The sequence below is a fragment of the Falco cherrug genome, chromosome 1 (genome assembly GCF_023634085.1).
Source record: "Falco cherrug isolate bFalChe1 chromosome 1, bFalChe1.pri, whole genome shotgun sequence".
Taxonomy (NCBI): domain Eukaryota; kingdom Metazoa; phylum Chordata; class Aves; order Falconiformes; family Falconidae; genus Falco; species Falco cherrug.
The window spans coordinates 96,823,987-96,841,640 of record NC_073697.1 but is presented as its reverse complement, the minus strand read 5'-3'; the positions used below and the strand labels follow the sequence as shown (position 1 = coordinate 96,841,640).

The window sequence follows — 17,654 nt, the reverse complement described above, 5'->3', positions numbered from 1 at the left end:
GCTGTAACCCCACGGTGGGCTTCACAGAGACCCCCACACGGGCTCCCCTATAGCCCGAGGGGCCCTCACGGTGGGCTCCCCTATAGCCCCCCTGCCTCCTCCCCTCCCCAGGGCCGCCTCGCCGTGGGCAGCCCCAGCCCCTCCCAGACCACCTCGGGCTCACCCACCGGAGCACCCCACCACCACCTCGGGCACACTCCTCCTCTCAGCCGCAGGACCCCCCCCATCACTCCCAGCGCCCTTTGGTACCGCCTACCACCCCAGCGCCCCCCTCGCCGCCCAGCCCCCTTGGTACGCCCCGCCCCGCGCTGCCGCCCCGCCCCCCCAGCAGGGGGCGCCGAGGGCGGTGCCCACCCCGGGCTGGGGCGACACGGCCGCGGCACTTCCGGTTGGCGGCGGCGGCGGCGGGAGGCGAGCGGGGCCGGGGCCGGGGGAAGCCGGGCCGGGGGCAGGGGGAGCCGGGCCGGGCCGGGTCGCGCCGCGATGGCGCTGGACGTGCGGCGCCTGGAGGCGCTGAGCCTGCAGGAGCTCAGCGCGCTGCTGGACGACGAGGAGCAGCTACAGGACATGGCCCGCGAGATGGAAGAGGTGAGGGGCGCCCGCCCAGCCCCGCGCCCGGGCCACGGCCTCCCCTCGGGCCGCCCCCCTCAGCCCGCCGGGGCGCTGCCCGCGGCTCCCCGCGGGTCCTCGGGGCTCGTTGTCCCGCCGCCTCCATTACCGCTGCCTGTTTGGGGGGTGTTAATGAGCGCCTCGGCCCCCCCGCCGCCCCCCGGCGCAGGTGGCTCCCTCCTCCCGGCCTTGCTTAAGCCGCTCGGCGGCCACGGCTCCGCCATGGAATGACCGGTGAATAAGGAGCCCCTGTGCTGCGGGAATCGCTGGTGCCCCTCTGCCTGCCCCTCTGCCTGTCCCCGTGCCTGCCCCTCTGCCTTTAGTTGCTGGCCCTGGGCAAGCAGGGGGTCTGTGCCCGGGCACTTCCCAGGGGGGGCTGAGGGCTCGCCGTGCTGAAAATGCTCCGTTTGTCCTCACTTAGGAGACACTGACAGGCCGGAGGTGGGCTCGGGTTTTCCCTTAATACAGCCCCTGTTTTGTGCCTTGGCCACGACGAAGGATTTTGTCAGGGTGAAGTCGATCCTGTTTGCGGTCTCGATCTCAGCGCAACTTTAATTCAAAGCATTATGAAAGCGATGTCTGTGTGCCCGGGTTGGTGTGCTGGGTGCAGTGAAGGCTCTCAGGCTCTCTGACGCTTGTTCTGCCGAGTTGAAATGCCTTTGTCAGTGTATCAGACTCTTAAGCCTTCCTCTTGGATCTGTGCTTATTAAAACAAAATAGAAGCCTGTTTTCTTCCTGCTGCTGTGGTTGTCTTTACTGTTTTTTCTATATACCAGTGGACACTGTGTTACAGTTCTGATACGAGACTGTTCTGGGTTTATTTGACCACAGATGGGCCTGAAAGACTCTGAATTGAGTAGTCAGCTAACAAGAAAGATGACGAAACCATTTACATGAAAACTTTAAAAAAAAAACGTGCTGGACTTGTCTGGATCTTGTATTTATGGAGTTTGGTTGGTTTTGGTTTTAAATTTGTTTTAAAATCATTTACATGAAAACTTTAAAGGAAAGAAATGTGCTGGGCTTGTCTGGATCTTGTATTTCTTGAGTTTGGTTTTGTTTTTAAATTAGAGGACAAAAGCTTCAGGGGAAAAATGTGGCAATATATTCTTGACAAGGAAGCTTAGTTTATTAAGCAAAATCAATTGTAATTGGTTTCCCTCAAACTAAGATTCCTGCCCTTTTGGTACTTCCAAGGAAATTGTTGTGGATCACCTCAAACCAAATTGTCAAAGTATTATAGATGAAGAGGCCCACTGAAGGCTGAGACAATAAGGCATCTTAGGGAATTTACTTGCTGCATTATGCAACAATTTGTATTTTGAACTTTGTGTCAATAAATTTGCGAGAGGGGGGCGCGTTCATAATAGTTTTTCATATGAGCTTATCTTTTGAGAACTTAAACTCCTGAAGAAACAGATACTGCTGAGATAAGTAAAACATGCAGAGATCTTAGAGGCCCTGTGGTTTACTGGGGGGCCGGAGTACCCTTCAGTATAAAAACTAAGTATTTAAGGGCTTAACTTTGTAAAGATATAAATGGGTGCAATATTGCTGGTGGTTTCAGTGTGACCTCTTGCAAGGTACATGAGCAGAAGGGCTCTTTTTTATTACTTATTTGCCAATACGTGTTTAAGACTGTAGGTCAGAAGTGACAGAAAACCTCACAACCTTAGTAGAAAAGATTCTCTCTCACTGCAGAGCTAGACCATATTCTCAATTTGACCCTCCGGTTTTCCTCTTTAGTTGGCAACAGAAGGCTTTTAAATTGTAGAGTAAAGTTCTCTGGGCCTGAGGGAGTATTTTGTGGTATTTGGAAAGTGTGGCTAGGTTTGAAGGTATTCAAGCTGTGTGGAAATACGGCTATGCTACTGTCTGGTATAATCCTCTTTTATTGCGTGTGGAGGCTTTTACTAGAGTCTGTTTGACTAGAAATGCATTTACCCACCTTGGAAGGAATTGGCCATGCTTGAATACTTCTTCCTCGTTCAGTTTTTGCCTTCGCTGAATTGTTTACTGCTTGAGTTTGTGCTACCGGGACCCGATTTTTGGCTGTGAAGCATGTGGCAGGAAGAGAGGGAGAGAGGGAAATCCTGAACCTTAAGGAGGAACCATGGTGACTTCCGTGCTCCTTCTGTAGGTCTTCTGTCGTCAGTCCGTACGTATCTAGGTTATTCCAAAGTCCTTATATTTGTAATATTGTTGTGGTATGCCAACTACATCACGATTCCTGAGTCACTTCTCAGAGGTCACTTTTATTTTCAGTTGTAAAGTTGGCTAAAGCTGATGATTCCATAATCAAAAAAACCTTTGTTCCCCTTGTTGCAAGGGAAACCCAGCTCAAAACCCAATGTTTTGTTCACAAAGAGGAGGATTTGGAAAACAACTTGGCTTCCTTGCTAATAGCTAAAAATAGGCACCTTCCAGCCTTAAAGGGAATGTATTCCTGTGTGGCATTGGGGCAGGATTTGTATATGTCACTATGGCTGTGGGTGGGTGTGTATGTATCTCTCTCTGTATGTGCTCACGTGCATGTTCATATTTTTCTGGGGTAATGGGCATATACAGCGTCCTTCACACTGTATCCCCAGGTATGTGGCAGTGGTGACAGTGCCATCAAAGAGCTCAGATACTGCTTTTTGTCTGTAAGGTTGTTTTCGAAGCCTCTGGGCTTTTAGCTCTTGAACAACGAACTTCTTGTCTGATAGAAAGAGGAAGGAAGCCAGTTGTCTGGTACTCCCAGTCTTTTAAAATTGAGGAGGGTTTTTTTAATTATCCTTTGAGGTTAATCTCTGTAGTACATCTACAGTATTCATCTTCATGAAATAATGAATCTTTATTCATGAAATAAAAGTACGTTGTTTGTAAAAGTCAATCTTGGTGTGATAACTCTAAGCAGCACAGATGAGAGAACTTGTGACCCGACACTGGTAGTAGCTCAATGAATTTTGTCTGTGAAAATGAGTTTTCTTTTTATGTACTGGAACATCACTTTAGTAACAGTGCAACATTGTGTTACTGACCGCTAAGGTTCTACTGCCAAAAATTATTTGCTGTTCAAGACCTTAATTATATGAAATCAAGAAGTCAGAAATGTATTGCCTTCCTCTCATTCCAGGATTTTGGAGTACACTGGCATGCACAGAAGAGGCTTTCGAGCCTTGTCCTTTTCTCAAAAGCCAATTGAAAAGATCGGGCAGTGCAGGAAGTCCAAGTTAAAACGCTGTGAATGCATGCCCAGTTTTCTTGGATTCCCACTCCTGTCCTAAAACCACATTGTGCAAGTGGTTATGTTCTTGTCTGCCAAACATGAAATTTAGTTACAAAGGTAGGCATTAGACTTGGTGACAACTGTAGGTTTTTTTCCCTATCCAGCTAAGCATCAAATGAGTAACCTGCTTGTATCTGATGAGTGCAAATTGCAGTTCTGGGTGTCTCTTCCCTCTGCAGTAAACGTTTAGGAATTGCAGCTTACCTTTCAACCTTTGTCATTTATAAATCTAATACTTATGTAACCAGAAGACCTAAATTTAGCAAATCTAATTACTTTGCAATATGTATTATTATTTATTACCGAACAGATGTTGTTAGAGAGGGTGTATTATCATTCACCAGTACTTGATGAAAAGCACTCTTAAATCTGCTTCTGTAAAAGGAGTCTCTATTCTCCTACTCTGCACCTGTCAGCTCCTGTTTCAGGGGTTAATTTGACACTCCAAATGTGTGTCGTTATACTTCTGCAGTGTGACTGCATATTTTATTCCTAATTTGCAAGTTATGTGTAAGTGAAAGAGAAAATGTGGGAATGCTAAAGGCTAGAGCAAAACCAGAGAAACCTAAAACTAACGTGGATGTACGCTATGTATAAAGCAATTAAAACGGTGCCACATAAAACTTCTTTTTATTTATAGCTCCTTAAGAGACTTTTTCTTGAAAGTACTGAGAGACTACTTGCCATGGTGCTTGCCAAAGCAAGCTTATAATTATAGCAGCTTGTGATGGACTTTGTGGGTAGTTGGGATTTCAGTCACTCAGACTGCATCTCAGGAGGCAGTTCTGGGGATGTGCTTTTGCATGAACAGGAGTGACGCTTCTCAGACATTTTGCACAAATAACTCTTGCTGCAAACCATTCTTGTGGAGTAAATGATAAACAGTGGAAATGCTGCTAAGCTAGCACTAGCTTCTGGTTTAATTTTATCCAGCATTTTTCTTCCTTTTTTGAAAGTCAGATGACATGAAGCTGTAGTTGATGAAAGTAGTAGAATCTCAATTCCCAAAGCAGTTCTTGCTGCCTGTTCTTAAAAGTGCTTATTAAATAAATCCTTGAGTAAAATGATTAAATTTATTTCTGTTAAACCCACTTTTAAGTATCTTAAGTTCTGAAGTGCTGCATAAAGCACGATTCTTGTCTGTAATAACTTCTGTGTGTCCATGGCTTCATTTTCTTGGCACAATTTGGTTTGAGTGTCAACTCCGTGGTGAGCAGTCCTCCTGCCATTCAAATCCCTTTATAAGCAGCTCAGTATTGTTGCCTCGTTTGTCCCGATCAGAATGCATAGCGAGAGCTTAGCAGTTTAAAAGAAAAAAAAAAAAAAAAGCTTATGTTCTCTTTAATATTGTCGTGTCTCATTATGTCTTGTGATTCTGACTGGTATTTCTCATCTGTTTTCAGATTAATGTTTCCTGCTTGTTGAAGTGTTCATGACCTCAATAGTCTTGTTGGCAGTTCTGCTCGTCGCATGCTGTTTGCTTCTGTCTCTTTAACTTTTTGTCATTGCACTTCCAGTAGGCAGGTGAACATCTGATGCGGTGGCACTTCCCTGCTAATACACATTTTTGTCGCACAACACATCTGACAATAAAATCACTTCTGTTGCAATTTATTCCTTTCTTGGATGTTGTCTTGGGTTTGTGGAAAGCTGTGAATGGATGCTGAAAGCATGCTTTGTGCTGCATTGGTAATCTTAATAGACTCATCATGCTGTACTGTGTCTTTGACCCTTGGATGATTTTGTAACTTTTTTGTTTTGCTTTAAATTAGTGAATGTTTTTTGAAAGGTTTTTCTGTAGGGCTTTTTAGCCTAACTTCACAGTGTTTGCTTTTCTGATTAATTGAATGAACTTCCAAGTGCAATGGAGCAGCTGTAGAAGTGTATTATGCGGACCTTAACATCAGTGCCAGAAATTATTCTGGTTTGTAAAATCGTGACTGTATTCAAGCTGCGTTGCTTTGGGATTATATTTGTTCTGTTTATTGTGAAATAGAATTCACTCATTCCGTAGACTTCAAACCTTTTTCAGATACATGAAGCACTTAAATGTCCTGAACAGGTGGATGGATCTTCACCAGCTCAAGTTTCATTAAACGTGATTCCTGCGTTTACTTTGTATTTGAGGAACTGATTCTTCTCATGGGTTTGAGTAAGATTCAATTTCAGTTTCTCATCTCTTCAAGTGTCCTTTTTTTAAAGAAATTCGGCATAGACTAATGCTGGAAGTGAAGACTTCACAAGTGACATTTATTGGTCAATTCAAGTGTCAATCGTGTGTTTTTTCAACTTCTGTAGAAGAAATGTGCCCTTCTTAGAAGTGCTATAACATGGAAAAAGTTGAGTCACTAAATCTTGGTTATTTCAGGCACTATAACTTGAAGTGCGATCACGATAACTTTTTTCAGTATTAAAAGAAGTATTTTTAAAGCTTTTGCTTAAGTTTAGATTAGTCCATACTTGCTAGATATCAGATGCTAAGGACGGGAAAGGATGTCACTCAGCATTAGATGTAGGTAGTTCATAATACTGATTTCTTTTTCTTATTTTTACGAATCAGGCACACATGTCATGCTAATATTGATTCATCTTTCCACATTTGAAATGATGTAAAAGTAAATTTATTCAGAAAATGATTGTAGAAAGTTATGCATTTGCTTCCTACTTCCCCTCCCTAGTCCTGTTGAGAGACATTATGATACTTGAGGCAAGAAAGTTATTTAAAAATGGCGTTTAAAACACCACAAAAGCTTCATCTGACTTAAGGAAGCTTTTTCTGTTATTCCATCTGTTTACCTGGAGTTCTTGCTTCTCCTCTTTATTATATATGATTTCAGTAAAAGGTTCCTTTTCCTGGGATTTGTGCTCTCAAAAGGTTTGTGTGTCCTGTCCCCTGGCTTTTTGCTCTCTAGAGGAAATGTACACGTTCTTCATCCTGGAGAAAGATCAAAGTTCACTCATAAAACTGGTCTTCCTAGACTGACTGCGCAACTGCTTTGAAATGAGAATATCAGCCTTACAAGCAGTGAAAATACAATCACCAGATCAAATTGAAGTCGCTTGAAGGAGGGAGTTTGCTCATTAAAATGGTGAAAGAGGAGAGGCATCAGAAACCATGAATCTTTTTGCACACAATCTTCTTTGGCTGGCAGTTCAGAAGACAGCTAGTTAACAAAGCTTGTGGTGATGGCAGGTGATTCAGTAAGAAGCTGGATGCCAGTAATTAAGCTGTTAAATCCTGTGTATTTTAGTTCCGTTAATTGTTGGGGGAGAAAAAATGTGAAATAGGGGGACTTAGGCTTTCTGAAAGCAACATTCTTAACAGCTTTGGATCATATGAGAAGAAACAAATGGAAGGAACCAGTTTAAATGATTTTGCATTGGATTCAAAAGTGAGAAGAGAGGTTTTTCTTTTTGTTCTTGGAAAGGATTCAAGTTGAACACAGGCATAGGGCTGGAAGCTTGTTTAGGCTTGATGTGAAAATCTTGAAGACAAAACAGTATTGCAAGTACAGTTTCTCTGATTTGCACAGTTTGGAATAGAATTTTATTTTGATTGATACAGGATTTAGGATTCAGCTTTATCCTTGACTTGATTTTTTTTAATTGTTTTAGCAAGAACAGGGTGAAGGAGAGTAAAACTTTGGTATTTGAAGAGCAAATAGCTGGGGACAAAGATGTGTTTAACCTTGAACCAATTTTGAAATTAGCGTATTAGTGTATAAATATTTCAGAATGAAGTAATCTCTTTCAAAGACACTGTTACTACCCTTGGAAAATATTTTTACCAGATGCACCCAGTTTTGTGCTCAGACTGCCAAGAACACCTGAATTCTGATCCTGTCCTTTTCTGGGGCTTTTAAATAGCTCGTTTGGGTTTTCTCTTTTCCTGTTTTTGAGGTGTGGCTCTCCCATATCCACCCATGAGTGGGAAAGGAAGAAAGCCCTGTACTCTGTGTTTGCACTAGATTCAGTGCAACTGTCCGTAAAAAAGGTCTGTTCTAGCCTGTATCATCCCTGTTTAGCCAGAAGGGGCATGTTAAGGTAGGCGGTGACAAAAAGCGTACCAAATGTTTCGTTGATTTTTGAAGTCAGCTTCATCGAATCAGGCTGTTGTGCCATGGGAAAACTATCCCACTTGTTGATTCAGACTGAAAATCTTGAAATCAGATCCCTTGGTTTTGGGTTTTTTCCCTTTTGATGTCTGAATATTTTAATGACTTTAATGTGACAACCAGGGTGGACTTCCCCAAACGCTCAGCTTTCCCAAAGCTCGTGAAGACTGTCTTGATAAAATCACATGCGTGTGTGCGTATGAGCAAACTTAGAATCTTGCTGTATCATGGTTTTGTGAGAATTGTCATTTGTTCTTTAGGAACAGTGTCTTCAGGCTAGGGTATGTTAAGCAGGAGGACTAAAATGGAAATCAAGCTTTTGGCATTGATCCAGGATTGATTGAACATAATTGGAGAAGAATATTCTGGAGAAGAAACAGTAATGATGCAGTCCTTGGGTTTTGCATTTTAATAAGGGATGACATTCTCCTGCAGTCTTACTGCATCTTACTGCTGGGATTCGAAGATGTTATTTTTTAAGAACAACTGTTGCGTTATCTGTCAGCGCTCATCATGGGTGAATGGTAAGGGTGGTGTGTGAGGTGGAGATGAAGAAGCATCTGTATGTTAAATAATGAGTAAGAATTCATACAAAGCACCTTCAGGTAGCAGGGCGTGAATGCAAAAATCTGATCTCACAAAGCTGTGACAGCCAGCAGGTCAGACCTCACGTAAATTTGCAACAAGAATTAGAAGAAGCTTGGGTGACATAAACTGCACTCCTCTGCCACTTAGCAGGAATTCCTGAATGCCCAGAGGCTGGTTCCTACACAGTAACCGCTGCTGTGCCCCGCAGTCTGCCTCTTGCAGGCAGTTGGGTGCAGCAGTGACCCAGTTCTGGTCAGACAAAAGCTATTCTGCCAGTAGGAGCATTCACAGGCACCTCTGCCCTGGCTCAAAGGAGAGGGATTCTTAGGAGTCCTCACCCACATCACAAAATCTTCAAGTAATTATAATTTCCAGCTTGGAGAAGGAAATGGTTTCATGAGCTCTGTGCAGCATGTGGGGAAGAACGTGCAGGAAAGTGACTTCAGGTCAGTATTAATTTCTGTTTAGAAAGTGATTCATTCGCAGGTGCTCGAAACTAAAAGAAGAGATCCTTATTCTCAGTGCAATTCTTCTGAAAGTCTTTCCCTCATGAGCTGCAACAATCTGTTGTCATTTTAGATTATTTCAGCATGCTGTTTGCAGCATAGACCTTATTCCTTCTAGATTATACACTAGTAAAATAGCATATTAGTAGAGCAGTAAAAATACAGGTTGTGAGAAAGGATTTTGTGTAGCAGAAAAAAGAGATCATGGGGAAACGAGCTCAGCTGAAGCTGACCGTACCCACCGGCACAGTAGACATTCCCACTGTTCATAAAAACTCCAAAAGTATTGTTACTAGCTGCAGGTCCATTACCATAGTGCTAATTCTTACAGAGAGCTTACTTTTGTTGTTTATTTAGAAGTTTTGAAATTTTCATATGGTCTAAATAAGTGTTCATCTTGCTTAATATTTTCACTGTCATTTCACTTATTTTACTTTTTTTTTTTTTCTTCTTTCCCAAGGCCCAGAATGTTCAACACATCAAGGACATGACTCTTGCCAGCAACCGCAGTCTGGCAGAAGGCAATCTTTTGTACCAGCCAAAGTTGGAATCTTTGAAATCAAATTTGACTGAAAAATATAGAGAGCTGCAAGTTCTTTTTGAAGCATACCAGATAAAGAAAACAAAACTAGGTAACATTTTCTGTTGACAGTTACAATTTGCTGTTTCCTAAGTGAATGTAAATCTGTTGCATGGGTTTTGGTGTCTCATTTTTAGCTGTGTGAATTAGTGTACAAAATGACATTTCGTTTTAGTGTAGTTCTGAAGTAGACTGTGCTTCTAATGGTTTAGTATCTGTTCTTATTCTATAGTTATGATACTTATTCTAATGAATAAATGTCTGTTAGACCTAGTAACAGATACTGTGGGTTCTTTCTGTTACTGTGTGGTTACCTACCTGTTGTTGACCTACTCTTCTCTAAATTATCACATTCATTTACCTTGCTAAAAACCAAAACATAATTTCCATTTTCAGTGGTTAATCATAAACAGACTATTGCGTTTAAATTTCTGATTTCATACTGAATCATGCAGTACTGTACATCTGATACTGCACTTGCTGAAATGCTTTGTCTTTCAGTATTATAAATACATCATTGTAATTAAATATCAGCTTTTAGCACGCTGGCAATATTCCTGAACTGCTTAATATATTTTCTTACTGTAGATCATCCTGTCTAGATCAACGGAGTATGCTAGTTGTACATACGTGCCTTAGGAAATTTTTGTGCTTGCTGTAGTATTTTTTGTGTAGCTTCAGTTAAAGTCACTTACAGCTGGCTGTCATTTACTGTTCTTTTCATGCCATTACAGACAGACAATCCAGTAATGCTTCACTGGAGACACTGCTAGCGCTGCTTCAGACAGAGGGGGCTAAAATTGAAGAAGACACGGAGGTAATGATAGTACACTTCAATTTTGGCACTTACACCCTTTACCAAAGACTTCCCGTGTACATAGCTGCAGTGCAGTGTTGAACATGTAATAGATTAAAGGGATATTTTTAAGAATATATCTGGTCTTTGCTGCGAACTTCAATGAAGAGCCATTTGGTTTCAGCGAGGATTTTTTTTTGAGTGATTTTTTGCTCTTAACATCTTTGAAGTTTGAGAGAAGATGCTCTTTTTCAGAAAAGAAAGCCAAATCCTTTCAGTCCCTTGCCATTGCCTTCAAACTCACAGTGCACAAATGTGGAATTATTTTTTTTTAATGGTGTTTGCCTGGTATATGTATGAATCCATTACAAATGTTAATTAGTAACCTAATGAAAAACTGTGCCTGCGCTGTTTTTTCTCCCAGCATTTCCAGTGAAATATTCCACTATGATGTCAACATATCTGTCTAGGTGCCAGTGGTCACCACTCACTGTCATACCAGTGCTTGATGGGTTGGCCTGTTTTCAGAATAATGGAGATGTTTGGTTTTGTTTGCTGATTTCCCTCTAGGACATTTTCTATAACTGTATCAAGGGAAAAAATCTGCTTATTGGCCTTGAGTTGTGATCACAAAAAGACATTCCCAGGACAGGTTGAATTTTGTGATTATATGTATGGTCATCTCTCTTAATTATTAAACACCATTTACCCACAGCCACAAGTAAGCGTGAGTATTAAACCTGGCTTAGCAATAATCTGCCTCTACTGAGCCTTGCAGAGTTCTCAGTGTTCCTGTTGGCACTGCAAGCAGTACTGAGCTGTAATTCAGCTTAGCTGGCAATCTGGAAAGCTGTTAAACTTCATTTGTTCCCATCTCTGACGATCAGGGGAATGTTCAGAGCTGGACTCAGATGTTCTTGCTGCTGGTTTTTTTCAGTATAAATTTAAGCAAAAATGATATTTAACTCCCAGTGCTTCTGAGTAATAACTAACTCAAAATGCTGCTCAGAATTCGTAGCATGCCAGTCATCTTCCGTATGCAAGCCGGAAAATCACAGGCAAAATTATGCTATTTTTAGGATATAAGCCATTTAGATTCTCTTGCAGTATGCCATTTTCTAAGAGATTGTTCCATATTTGACAGAATATGGCAGAAAAATTTCTTGATGGTGAAATACCACTGGATTCCTTCATTGACGAGTACCAGAGCAAGCGTAAACTGGCTCACCTGCGACGCGTAAAGATTGAGAAGCTCCAAGAAATGGTGCTGAAGGGACAGAGACTTCCGCAGGTTCAGCCACAGGCTCAGCTGAGAGCACCTGAGACAACACCAGCACCTCAAGATTCCTACACTTCAGATGCAAACACTCCTCCTTCAGTCGTGCCCCGACGGATACCACCCCCTCCACCTTCTTCAGTCCCAGCAGGACGCTTTCCTACTCCGTTTACTGCAGCCATGAGTTCAGGACCAGCTCTTTCTTATCCAGGTGCTCCATATCCTCCTCTCCCACCTCGACCGGGAGTTCAGTCTGCAAGTCAAATGCCACAGCCAGGATACTCATCTCAGTTTGTACCACAGTATCCTCCAGCTCTTCCCCAAAGACCACCTCGCCTTCCACCACATCCTGGCTTTATCCTCCAGTGAATATTTTGGTGCGCCTAACATGTATTGGTGCTTCTGTTTCCTTTCTCTCCCCATCAGAGACTTAATGTAGGCAATGGAAAGCCTCTGGTTTTTGCACAACGGAGTACAAAATTCGGGCTGTGGCACAGAGGTTTGCCATTGCGTTTGGTAAATGTGATTATTTTTGTTTTCAAATATCAGTGACAAGGTTTTTCTAGGAAGATGATAGGGTCTAGATTTTGTAAATCCATCAAATTGTGAAACAACGTACAGTGGATTTCCTGACATTAAAAATTGAATCAAACCGAATTCTTTAGTGATGGCAAATCAGCATCCTTGTCTGTTTTGATGTATTCCCATCGCAGCTGGATGTGTGTGTGGCAAACGGGGAACTATTTGTGTCTCTAAAGAATTCTCTATTGGTGCCAGTGGTTGGGTAGTAACAACCATATTTGAATACTGGGCAAAGGTTGCAATGGACAGCATCAGCATCCTTTACAGCATGCCCAGACAATGGCATTCGTGGCCAGGTGCACAACATTTTCAGAGCTAGCTGAGCTGAAACTCTTGTCAGAAAATGTTGTATGGTTTTTAGACAGTAAAAGTTACAAGAGTTTCATTTCTACATTTCAGTTGTTTTCACAGACTTTTCGTAATAAAAGTATACACTCTTTCCACTCCTAAATAGCTTGATACCCTGAAAGTCCTGGTCTCTTGAAATTAAACTAAACTGTTTATAGAGCCAGTTTAGAGTTTTATAGAAACTACCAGGCATTTTTATTTTCTTGCCTATTAAGATTCTTTCTTACAGTTTGGGTTTTTTTCCTTTTCCACACCTTGGATACAGAAGTCTCTTTTTGTTTTTTTTTTTTACACAGGTGCTTAGCTTTTGATATCATGTGATTCAAGGAATCTAGCCAGGGTATTTTCTTAATCAAATACTGGGGTTTTCACATCATGTAATTGCCCACTTGAAGCTCCACAATTTCATTTTATGCCTCAAACTCAATCTCTTGCTTGGCAGAACTATTTTTAACTTCCCCATTTCCTTTAGTTTTGCAGTTGTTGGCATGCGTATCTCTGTGGAATTTGCAGTTAACGTTTCTCTGCAAGCAGGCAAAACAGAAAAGCTTTTTCAGCTCCAGGGTGGCTGTTTGCATCTTACATAATCCATTATTGACTTATGCCACTGGAGCGGGAGGCTTTTTAGGGGAGCTCAGACTTCATTTTTAGTATGACTCTTGAGGCCGAAGGTGCAGACACGTGCTGGTGTTTTAACCTAGCATTGGGGGAGGCAAATCTTAACAATTTTTGCTTGAGCAGAATGTGTCCATCAATTTATTATTGATCAGTCCAGAATCTGTCATAGCCCCTGCATTATTTCAAAACATTTTCATATCATTGTCCTGGAATGCACTGCATTGTTTGGAAGTCTGTACTACAAACAGCATCAGTCAGAATAGAATATTTATTTTTATGTTTACGTAAGGCCCTTGACTGTCCCTTAATCATTTCCTCTGGAGTGTGGTGGTTGCTAGCAAATACTAATCTCAAATTATGCTCGTAACAGGAAGCTCTCTATTCTGAAAATAGAGTTATTTGGCTTGTTTTGCCTTCTGAAGACAAAGGGCAGAAGGTTGGTCAGCGTTACTGGTGTCTGAACCAATCTCCCTGTGTAAGTCTGGAAAGTTTCTATAGATGGGGTATTTTGTGAAGCAATGTGCATTGGATTTGTTTGCAAAGTGTGTTTTTTCTGTAATCTAGTGATGGTACAGGATGTTGTTTTTTTTAAAATAGTGTAATATCTTTTCTTGGTGTTATTTTCTCACTGAAGCTTTGTATAAGCATGGTTAATTATTAGTTTCAAAGTAATTTTGCTGTGCTGTTAGTGCTGGTATTTGGATGGCAGCTGTTGTACCTGAATGCTAAACATAAGTCTGCTGTAGAAATGATTTGTGTCCTAGAAAGAATTAAAGTGGTTGGGGGCTACCAGAGTACAGAGGTTGGTGACTGAGTACAGAAATTTGTACTTTGAGCCTGCTACACAAAAACTCTAAAACACTCTCAAATCAGTTTTGCTAATGTTTAATAAAAACAACCAGGTATATTTTACACTTATCAAGTGCCAACTTTTTTTCCGAGGGTTGCAAATCCTCAGAAGTGATGGAGGTGATAGATAAGTGTATTGTGAATTTGCACTGCATTTTATGTATCTAACTTTATTGGTATTCATAGTCCAAAAATATTTTTACTACTTGTTAAATTTTCTGTCTTTTGGTAACTTTTGTGATAACATGACCTTTCAGGGATACTTTATCTAGAAACAAACTCTTGTGCAAACTAAATACAGACAAAGCTAATGCAATTTTTCTGTCTGAAAGCAAAACAATGCATTATTGCATATGCATGTGGCTGATGTGCCTTAGGATCACTACTTGTGATTGTTAATACTAGGATATTAGCATTTTTATCATTTGAATGGCCATTGCTTAACTCTAAGGGCTCTTCAAGAGCACTTTGTTTTAGGAAAAAAAAATCACCCTCATACTTCAGAAAAAACAAAGGCTGTATCTGCTATTTGTAAGCTTATAGTTGCCTTCACTGATGGAGAAGTTTGAACATAGATGATGTAACTAATATGATATTTCAGTTATAGCAATCTCATAACTGAAATCCAGCTGCTCATGGAAAACGTTTTGCCATTAATCGTGTGTGTGTGCGCACAAATTGTAAATACATTGTTGACTGCTGGTAATGTTTAAGTGTAAAGGAGAAAGATGACTGTGGAAAGCCGTTTACATCCTTTCAGAAACAAACTTTACAAAACACTAACCTGAACAAGGTGGGCAAGAGGTGTGTCAGTGCTTTCAACCTGTTGCCCTTCAGCAGCTTCTCCTGTTCTGTTATAGCTAATAAATGAATTCTGCTATGGCTAGGATGTTTAGAATCGTACTAATTTGCACTGTTTATAATATAGTGAGATTAAAATGCCATAGGCAAGCTGAGACTTGAGAGGGGGTGGCTAAGTATGCTTGCCAAAATATATATATTATAACGTTGTCTTGAGGATTTTTAATGTCTGCTGCAAATAGCATATACTTTCCCAAAGCAATTGGAGCAGAGAAAAATCTTTTAAATATGATGTGTAACATGGCTTTTAGAGTGTTGGTAGCATTGAAAATGCTCTCTTTGGATGGCGTTACTTTTGCCAGTCTTTTGTACACGGTTTTGTAAGTTATGACTAACTCAGTTGTATGTGGTTAGGTGGTTGGTTTGATGATCAGCATGGAGCAGTATAAGTCAAGGATGAGTTTCACTGCACTTCAGTGCTGTCTCCTAGAGGAAGCAGAGTTGGTTGTTCTAGCCCAGCTGATCCACACAGGTCACCTTTCCACCAGTGACCCTGGAGGGACTATATAGAAGATAAGCTTTCGTGTGATGCCAGGAGGTGGTCCTGGGCACAGTCCTGTCATGGGTAACCATTATGTTTAGTGCCCCAACTTCTTCAACCTCAGGCTTGACCTCTTTGGGGACTTCTCTGCCCTCTCATACTGGAATAATGATTTAGATACAGAGCTCAAACCGACAATTCCTTTAGCCTGAATATAGAGCTACTTGGCAAATGTTGAGTTCAGAGGAGGTAGAGTTGTCCTGCACCTGAATGGTTCCTCTGTGTAATCCTGGACAGTCTAATAAAGGGGCAATTTTATATGCCTAGCAAGTTGTGAAACATACAGTGGATTTGTTTGCATAAGTCTTTCTGTAATCTACTGTGGTCTGATTTTAAATAAAATAGCATATCTCTCTTGGTGTTGTGTCCCCGTTGTGGCTTCATTTAATTATGGTGGAGTTGTGTTACTGTTTTTCATACTAATGGTGGGGTTTTATGTGGCAACATAAAATGCTGTAGGTGATCATAAAACATAAATTTGCGAGAAGATAACTAATTTTATTCATGGGGAATCTGTTGGCGATGCTTTTGGTGACTGGAGATAGCAAGTCCATTTTGTATGTAGCTGATACAGGGTAGGTGTGCTCAGAGCAGACCCTGCACATTGTAATCGTGGCATCGAGGTGGGTGGGCTGTCTTGCCAGGTGAATCCTTTCACTTTTGTTTTGCTTTCCTACAATTGGCTGGAATAGTGGAAGCATTCGGGATTTTCCCCTGGAAAAGCTGAAGGAAGGGGGAAAGCCACTTTCATTTGTTAAAAGGAAAAACTTCGATTTCAGCCAAGATGAGTTAGGAGAAATGAGTCAACCAAAGTTATTTAGGAATATGAGTCAGAGGGCAGAAAAGACCTGATGCAATTTTCTATCTATAACACTTTAATAGCAATGTGAAATACAAGTCCCACTGCAGAAGCACTGATAGTATGTGGAAGAAAATCCATTTTTCAGTTGTTCCTTGATACATTCCGTTTGCGGTGGCTGCAGAGATTTGATAACCTTCTGTTGATGCAGAAATAGGAAAGTACAGACGAGGAAAACTTGCTGTGCTGACTCAGTGCAGGTGGGCGAGGGAAGGAGACGGCGTTATGTAAAACTTGCTGTTCCTTAACGTGGCTCTTCTCGGAATTTGCAGCAACGCCTGTGTTTTGCAGCTTGAAGTTTTGTGTGCACCTTCTGCAAGCACCTGTTCTAAAAGTGGGGTTTGGAGGGCCCGTTCCTGTGGCTCCCATGCACCAGGAGATCGTTCTGGGTGGGATCATTCCCTGTGCAAAGGAGAGAGAACCCGGTATGGCCAGACCCTGCTTGGTAGGGGACTCGTGGCAGTTGTGTAATGGGAAACAAATAAAAAAAGCAAAGTAACAAAAAAGGTGAGTGGTGAGTCAGTGACACGTCATCTTCGCTTGTCCCTTTCTCTGAAGAAGCTGTCTTCAGAGGCCATCCAAGCCTCCACAGATCCTTCAGTAGCACTTGTTACTGTAATTTGAGTCGTCTTCTGGTTGTATATGAACCCTGATACAAGTCTTTTACAGGTATGTCTGTTGACCTCTCAGAGACTTTGTCACTAGAAACAAGGCACATCTTGCTTTGAGTTGAGAGATACTTTGTCTCAGGTGTTGGAGAAGCCTTATTGAGGCTCTGGTGCACCAGCTGGTACCTTGTCCCTGCAGCAGGCTGTCCCTGGGCAGCCTGTGGTGGGCTCTCAGCCTCACCTGGAGCCAAATCCCTGTTTTTCTCCTGACCTGCAGGACAAATCACATACTGCTGAGGCTGGAAGACTTGCTAGCGCATGCCTGAACCCTGGATCCTGCCGTAAGCTAAAGGCTATCTTTTAATAATACTTATTATCTCCAACCTGTTCAAGGGTCCTTTTTCTTCACTTGTGCAGATGATGAGTAGGAATTAGTTTTTCCTTCAAAGCTAAAAATGTTTCACCACATAAGCTAATTCCATACCTTGCTATGTGCCCTTAAAGTTACACATGATTCAAGCAACCACTGGTCAGGATGGACCAGTTTCTGAGGGGTTCATTAGTTTTGAAAGAAGCTGGCTGTATCCCGTAGAAGATGGGAGGTGACAAGGTGGCTGCAGTTTTTGGCACTGGAATGAGACTGCCTG

The 17,654-nt window shown here is 41.8% G+C and overlaps 1 protein-coding gene across 2 annotated transcripts; it reads left to right on the top strand.

Annotated features, from left to right (window-relative positions):
* Positions 1-388: 388 nt before the first annotated feature.
* VPS37B (VPS37B subunit of ESCRT-I) lies at positions 389-15,898 on the top strand. Of its 2 annotated transcripts, none has more exons than XM_055710238.1 (4): positions 389-588; positions 9,550-9,721; positions 10,404-10,486; positions 11,610-15,898. In XM_055710238.1, exons 1-4 carry the CDS (start codon positions 484-486, stop codon positions 12,108-12,110), a joined length of 861 nt encoding a protein of 286 aa, XP_055566213.1. In that variant the 5' UTR covers positions 389-483; the 3' UTR covers positions 12,111-15,898. The 2 variants fall into 2 exon arrangements, with proteins under 2 accessions (XP_055566213.1, XP_005434628.1); XM_005434571.4 differs by lacking the exon at positions 389-588 and adding an exon at positions 7,915-9,029.
* The last annotated feature ends 1,756 nt before the right edge of the window (positions 15,899-17,654 follow it).

Bases quoted from the DNA above. Each gene is read 5' to 3' on its own strand.
- VPS37B (XM_055710238.1), top strand. From the start codon at position 484: ATGGCGCTGGACGTGCGGCGCCTGGAGGCGCTGAGCCTGCAGGAGCTC. The intron at 9,722-10,403 runs GTAACATTTTCT...ATGCCATTACAG, and splicing joins GATAAAGAAAACAAAACTAG to ACAGACAATCCAGTAATGCT. The intron at 10,487-11,609 runs GTAATGATAGTA...CATATTTGACAG, and splicing joins AAATTGAAGAAGACACGGAG to AATATGGCAGAAAAATTTCT.